This window comes from Salvelinus namaycush, unplaced genomic scaffold (genome assembly GCF_016432855.1).
Source record: "Salvelinus namaycush isolate Seneca unplaced genomic scaffold, SaNama_1.0 Scaffold646, whole genome shotgun sequence".
NCBI classification, from domain to species: domain Eukaryota; kingdom Metazoa; phylum Chordata; class Actinopteri; order Salmoniformes; family Salmonidae; genus Salvelinus; species Salvelinus namaycush.
The window spans coordinates 126,633-134,416 of record NW_024061360.1 but is presented as its reverse complement, the minus strand read 5'-3'; the positions used below and the strand labels follow the sequence as shown (position 1 = coordinate 134,416).

The 7,784-nt window shown below is 41.0% G+C and overlaps 1 protein-coding gene across 1 annotated transcript; it reads left to right on the top strand.

The window, feature by feature from the left end:
- Positions 1 to 213: 213 nt before the first annotated feature.
- Positions 214 to 3,203, top strand: LOC120042235 (homeobox protein BarH-like 1). The gene is made up of 4 exons (XM_038987104.1): positions 214 to 421; positions 1,803 to 2,094; positions 2,630 to 2,714; positions 2,884 to 3,203. The coding sequence occupies exons 1-4, from the start codon at positions 214 to 216 to the stop codon at positions 3,049 to 3,051; spliced, it is 753 nt and encodes a 250-aa protein (XP_038843032.1). The 3' UTR covers positions 3,052 to 3,203.
- Positions 3,204 to 7,784: the final 4,581 nt, after the last annotated feature.

The following is a 7,784-nucleotide window of genomic DNA, read 5'->3' as shown; positions in this document are numbered from 1 at the left end:
AACAGCACAGAACTGTTTTTATATTTCAGTGTCCACTTCAGGATGTTATTAACTTCCTTCATCAGAGTGTCATCTTCTCTCCCCGTGTTCTAGAATAAGGAAGGACGTCTTGTTAATGTCTCTGTCTCTACCGTAGAGAGAGACTAAACTCAAGGAGGAAGAAACAGTGAAGCTTTTATTGCGCTCCGTCTTTCCCGCGTGCTGAAGTGAACCATGCAGCATCCCTTGGACTTGGGGGCTCACTATTATCCCCCGGAGGTTCACCCCGACCACCGCTCCCACTCACACCGCTACCGAAGCTTTATGATCGAGGAGATTCTCACCGACCACCCGGACCACAAGGTGTCTACCCCGGCAGGGGACCTGCTCAAGTTCGGAGTACAAGCTCTGCTCTCGGCGCGGCCATACCACAACCACCTGGGTAAACTGCGATGCTTTTCGTACTAGCTTGTTTTTAGAGGGGAGATGTAGCCTACTCAACTTTGTATTCAAAATGACTCAAATGATTATATTGCATTTTCTATTCGTTTTTGTTAGTCTTCTCTGGAGGACTGCTTTTGGTTTTCCCCTCAAACAACTCGTTCTGTCAGAAACCTAATTGTCCTAAATGGCGAGCGTAAAACATTGATTTAATACATATTTGCATATGATTTACATTCGTTTCCTTGGTATTATTTTCTTATACAAAGTGCACAATCTAGATTATTAAAAAAATGAAATGTATGTAGAAACGCAGGCAATAGGGCAGGCCTACCAACGGGTTCCTTTGATGCTTCCCAAAGTAAGTCATCGACAAGAGCGCGTTATAGTGCGTGCCATAGCTCAATATTCAACATACTTTTTGGGGGGAAAAACAAGATTCCAATTCCATTGGACTTTTAACAAGGTTTCGCTATATTGTCATATGAACTGTAGTCTATCGAAATATATAGACAAGTTTGAGTCATTTGTGAATATTTCCAGTCATGGAGCTAATGGTCACACTGGGTCGGCCAGACTTCAGAAAAGACGATGCGGGCCTTCTTATTCTGGACGCAGCCAGGAGTCTACAGAGTATTGGGCTCATGTCTTATGTACAATTACCATAGTATTATCATTTTGTTAAAGCTGTTTACATTGATTGACCATACGATTTGTAAAACGAGGCCTTGTTTATCGAATACCACTATGTTTTGCATATCAGTAGTCATGGGCCATATGAATTTGGCTCAGGGAAATTATATTGGGGGGGAACAACAGACATATTCAAACATTTCATGAAGTATATGCATAATAGGTTTGCTTATCAATATTTCTACATTTTTTATTATTAGTTATTACATTTATACATTTCCTGACATTGACTGAATTTATCATTTTATTATTATTAATTCCACTATAATAAACTGTTATAAGCATGATAATAATAAAATTATTACAATTACATTCAACAATTAAATAATAATAATTTGTAGTAGGTCTATGTCTCGTCTAATAGACCTACTAAAAACAACGATACTACATATGTACTGCTACTACTATTATACTGCTATTTAAATACTATCATAATAACTCATAAAATAATAATTGTTCTTACAAATATAGAATAAAAACGTTATTTATTTTAACCTATATTTTACTAGAAAACATGTTATCATCACGTAGAACCATTTAAGAAAATAGCCAAGTGTGTAGCCTATAGGCGTTGTTAAATGTATTATTGTCGTGTAGGAGTGTGTAGCCTCGTTGTTAAATGGATTATTGTCGTGTAGGAGTTCAATGGGGGATAATCCCATTTATATGTGAAATGGTTTGATTTACAGTTTTGAAGGCAGACCAATCGGGTATCCTGAAGTTCCCGATGTCGCCACTCTCCTGCTCACTGGGATCACCGTTAGGCTCCGCTCTCCTATCCGGGGCTCCGGGACTCCACGGCGGCTCAGCTTCCCACCACCTCCCGTTGGACCTCCACCTCCGGAGCAAGCTGGAGCACGGCGGAGACGGCAGCAGTAAGACCAAGAAAGGCCGACGGAGCAGGACGGTCTTCACTGAGCTACAGCTAATGGGATTGGAGAAAAGATTTGAAAAACAGAAGTACCTTTCAACACCAGACAGGTATTTAAATCAATTAAACCATTAAATTAACCTTATTTATCCCCAGGGAGCTATTATTGCTGTGGGTAAAAGTGACTCGCAAATTAGTCAGACAACACAATAACACAGGCCTCCAATCAGTCATATCTCTCTATAAGACTGATGACACGAATGCAAGATATTGACTCAAATGTAATATCTCTCTTAATTAACATGTTAGATATTAACTCAAATGTAATATCTCTCTTAATTAACATGTTAGATATAGACTCAAATGTAATATCTCTCTTAATTAACATGTTAGATATTAACTCAAATGTAATATCTCTCTTAATTAACATGTTAGATATTAACTCAAATGTAATATCTCTCTTAATTAACATGTTAGATATTAACTCAAATGTAATATCTCTCTTAACATGTTAGATATTGACTCAAATGTAATATCTCTCTTAATTAACATGTTAGATATTGACTCAAATGCTTTTTTAGTGCAAGATGTGAAACTGGATCGAAATGAAAGAACTTCTCAGTAATCGCCACTGTCCCCATACAGAATAGATCTGGCTGAGTCTCTGGATCTGAGTCAACTACAAGTCAAGACCTGGTACCAGAACAGACGAATGAAATGGAAGAAAATAGTAAGTTCTTATTTCTTATTATGAACAATATGACAAGGAGGCGAGTGGTTTTGATAAATAATGATATTCGCATACTTGTCCATTAACTTGGTTTTATGGTAGGCCTAAACAGTTTAATTGTAGATTATTTTTTTGTCGTTTTAAAACTTGAATTGTTTCCACTGTACAGGTCCTACAAGGAGGAGGACTGGAATCTCCAACCAAACCAAAAGGCCGTCCTAAGAAGAACTCCATCCCGTCGAGCGAGCAGCTTTCGGAGCAGGAGAGGTCTGGAGACGTAGACCGTCAGTCGGACGGTTCTACCTCGTCACATTCAGACACTAACCAAGAGGAATAATAACGTTGGTGCTCCGACTAACTGACAACTCTCTGAAGACGTTCACCAGACGGTCATACAGCCTCTGGGATGCGTAATGGTGGTCGACGGTTGAATCGAAGTGCCTTTGCCCTTGACTTCGATATTTTTGGCACTTACATAGAGAGACTGATGTTGGCCTCCCGTAGGAGAGGCGGAACTCTATTTTTTATTACTAGTATCGTTCTCCAGACACTTCCGCCTTGGGACGAGGTTACTTTTTGTATGTTATTGTCACATCTTCTTTTCGTAATCAATGTGTTGTCAATACCTATGCTTCCATCCGCGTCACGCCGAACTAACCGTTACGGAGCGGTAGCGGAGGGAGGGAGGGACACACGTCGAGCAGTAGGTGCACTCTTTCATTGCCTCCGTTCAAATGACCCACTTTACACATACTTCTTCTGTTCTGCCTTCGTTTTGCATATTTACATGTTTTATTAAGCTATGTTTTTATTATAAGGACATTGTTGGATGTAATTAAATATTTTGTTCACTTACACTTAATCGTTCTTTTTATTTATTTTTATATTGAAAGGAAATTAGACCAAATTTGCTATTTCCTGCAATCACATGAGAATGTTGATGTTGTTGGCAGCTGGGAGGTAATTTTACCCCCAAAGCATTTCCATTCACCTACACATATAGTTTATATTCCAGCGCTGTGATGTAAATCGTTTACTTGTAACATTCTATCAGTGCTACAATTTCTTGCTAGGTAGTCCCAACATTACGCACAATTCTGCATGATATGGAGCTCTGGGTTGAGTTGAACGAAAACGAAATAGGACGACCAAAACGAAAGAGGAACGTTCAATAATATTACTTTACGGTAATTTGACACAAGTATAGTCTAACGCCATTACATCAGAGGCAGCTTCTCGGTTCTTCAATGTGAAGACTCAGAACTGCGACTGTAGGCCTAAAGGCACATTCAATAGTCTAACAATTAGTGCCGCTACTCCAAATGCAAATGATACTGTCCTGTTGCAAATATTACAAACACAACTATCTAATCACACTTGTTTAATTAGGAAACAAATAACCCTTCTGGTTAAATTACTTCTCAACTAAATGCTGGCCTTTCGACTCGGAGTGCATTGTAATTCTCTTTCAACAATGGTGTTACCAACACACTTTTAAATGGGAATAGTGCAGTGTTATACGTGAAGAACGCTCTACAACATATGTAGAGGATACTATTCGACAACCGAATAGTATCCTCTCTCTCATATTCCCAATGGGCCCGATTCAGACTTAGGAAATGTATGCCTTTCCTACCCATTTCTCAGTAGTTGGTATTCAGACATACCTTATGAAGGTGTGTAATTGGCTTTGCAGACGTGGTTCTCTTGCTCACACTGAATACATTTAATTCAACCGCTGAAAACCCTGCCACTTGCTGGACTATATACATTTTCTTGTGGAGTTTTCATTCAATAGGGTTTTCAGGACATTTATGAAAATCCATCCCTTTAAATTTGGTGTACCTTTACTTTGAATTTGCTCTACAGACTCACTAGAATATATGGAGAGAATGGTTCAGGATATTAGGGATCAATGACAGAAAGTCATGTAAATACATGCATATTCTTCTCCATTCACCGGTTTGTAGATTTAAATATACATATATTATTATATTAATATTTAAATTAGATTTAAATATACCCTGATCTTGTATATGATGGGAGGTTAGGAAAGTATTTATGAATAATAATAAAAACTAGTTTGGAGATCCTTATTAACGCAATAAATATATTGATGAATCAAAAATACCATGGTTTGATTAATCCTAAAAGTTGCCATATTGAATTGTTCAATCCATGAAATATTGGAAGGTGAGAAAAGTCTACAATAGGGGTTGACCAGTAGTCCTGTACATCTACCCTGATAATCCTCACTGGTCATGGAACTGTGATGCCAATAGTGCAGTCTTTGGGAACCGTGCTCCAGGTTTAAACTGCTACGTATGGTCTGCTGTACCATAATGATTCAAATAGGCCACATGTACCAAATTATTGCACAAGTTGTAATACGTTAGCCTAATATGATCCACTATTGAATTATTGTCGCCAGCGATTTATAAGGTACAATAGATCTAAAATATGTGTAATTTACATTTACAATTGCCTTCTCCAGACAAATTACTCATTTACCTAGCTCTTATCAATAACTGTTATCAAGTTGTTATTTACAGTGCATGGAGAACGGTGTTATTTACAGTGCATGGAGAATGGTGTTATTTACAGTGCATGGAGAACGGTGTTATTTACAGTGCATGGAGAATGGTGTTATTTACAGGGCATGGAGAATGGTGTTATTTACAGGGCATGGAGAATGGTGTTATTTACAGTGCATGGAGAATGGTGTTATTTACAGTGCATGGAGAACAGTGTTATTTACAGTGCATGGAGAATGGTGTTATTTACAGTGCATGGAGAATGGTGTTATTTACAGTGCATGGAGAATGGTGTTATTTACAGTGCATGGAGAACGGTGTTATTTACAGTGCATGGAGAATGGTGTTATTTACAGGGCATGGAGAATGGTGTTATTTACAGGGCATGGAGAATGGTGTTATTTACAGTGCATGGAGAATGGTGTTATTTACAGTGCATGGAGAACAGTGTTATTTACAGTGCATGGAGAATGGTGTTATTTACAGTGCATGGAGAATGGTGTTATTTACAGTGCATGGAGAATGGTGTTATTTACAGTGCATGGAGAACGGTGTTATTTACAGTGCATGGAGAATGGTGTTATTTACAGTGCATGGAGAATGGTGTTATTTACAGTGCATGGAGAACGGTGTTATTTACAGTGCATGGAGAACGGTGTTATTGACAGTGCATGGGATATGGTGTTATTTACAGTGCATGGAGAATGGTGTTATTTACAGTGCATGGAGAATGGTGTTATTTACAGTGCATGGAGAATGGTGTTATTTACAGTGCATGGAGAACGGTGTTATTGACAGTGCATGGGATATGGTGTTATTTATAGTACATGGAGAATGGTGTTATTTCTATGGGTAAGTAGATGCTTTCCCACTTGGAACCCACAGGTTGCTCAACCTTATTCATGTTTCTCCTCACATGTAAATGTGGTGGAATTATGAGGTAATTAAATCAAGGTCAGAATACGGTGTATCTGTAGACACACCTCCGCCACACCTTCATTTATTCGATTCCCACCCCAAACGAATAGCGGGTGAATAGCATGCTATTCTCATGTTTTAACATAGTCAGAATATGCGTAGAGAGAAAAGTGCATAAGAGGGGAATTATGTTGTACTTATGCACACCTACCTAGGGTCGGAGTTCCCCCCCAATAAGAAGAATAATCCATGTGCCTCAGCAGAGATCCAGTGTTCCGGGGCAGGTTCCTGACCAGGTTGCTGACCAGGTTGCTGACCAGGTTGCTGACCAGGTTGCTGACCAGGTTCCTGACCAGGTTGCTGACCAGGTTCCTGACCAGGTTCCTGACCAGGATCCTGACCAGGTTCCTGACCAGGTTGCTGATCAGGTTGCTAACCAGGATCCTGACCAGGTTCCTGACCAGGTTGCTGACCAGGTTGCTGACCAGGTTGCTCCTGACCAGGTTCCTGACCAGGTTGCTGACCAGGTTGCTGGTTCCTGACCAGGTTGCTGACCAGGTTCCTGACCAGGTTGCTGACCAGGTTGCTGACCAGGTTCCTGACCAGGTTGCTGACCAGTTTCCTGACCAGGTTGCTGACCAGGTTGCTGACCAGGTTGCTCCTGACCAGGTTCCTGACCAGGTTGCTGACCAGGTTGCTGGTTCCTGACCAGGTTCCTGACCAGGTTGCTGACCAGTTTCCTGACCAGGTTGCTGACCAGGTTCCTGACCAGGTTCCTGACCAGGTTGCTGACCAGGTTCCTGACCAGGTTCCTGACCAGGTTCCTGACCAGGTTGCTGACCATACATCTGCACAGTAAGTCTAGTGTCCTACTCCTACCGTCCATTGTAGCTCAGGTCATCTGCACAGTAAGTCTAGTGTCCTACTCCTACCGTCCATTGTAGCTCAGGTCATCTGCACAGTAAGTCTAGTGTCCTACTCCTACCGTCCATTGTAGCTCAGGTCATCTGCACAGTAAGTCTAGTGTCCTACTCCTACCGTCCATTGTAGCTCAGGTCATCTGCACAGTAAGTCTAGTGTCCTACTCCTACCGTCCATTGTAGCTCAGGTCATCTGCACAGTAAGTCTAGTGTCCTACTCCTACCGTCCATTGTAGCTCAGGTCATCTGCACAGTAAGTCTAGTGTCCTACTCCTACCGTCCATTGTAGCTCAGGTCATCTGCACAGTAAGTCTAGTGTCCTACTCCTACCGTCCATTGTAGCTCAGGTCATCTGCACAGTAAGTCTAGTGTCCTACTCCTACCGTCCATTGTAGCTCAGGTCATCTGCACAGTAAGTCTAGTGTCCTACTCCTACCGTCCATTGTAGCTCAGGTCAGTTCCACAGTAAGTCTAGTGTCCTACTCCTACCGTCCATTGTAGCTCAGGTCAGTTCCACAGTAAGTCTAGTGTCCTACTCCTACCGTCCATTGTAGCTCAGGTCAGTTCCACAGTAAGTCTAGTGTCCTACTCCTACCGTCCATTGTAGCTCAGGTCAGTTCCACAGTAAGTCTAGTGTCCTACTCCTACCGTCCATTGTAGCTCAGGTCAGTTCCACAGTAAGTCTAGTGTCCTACTCC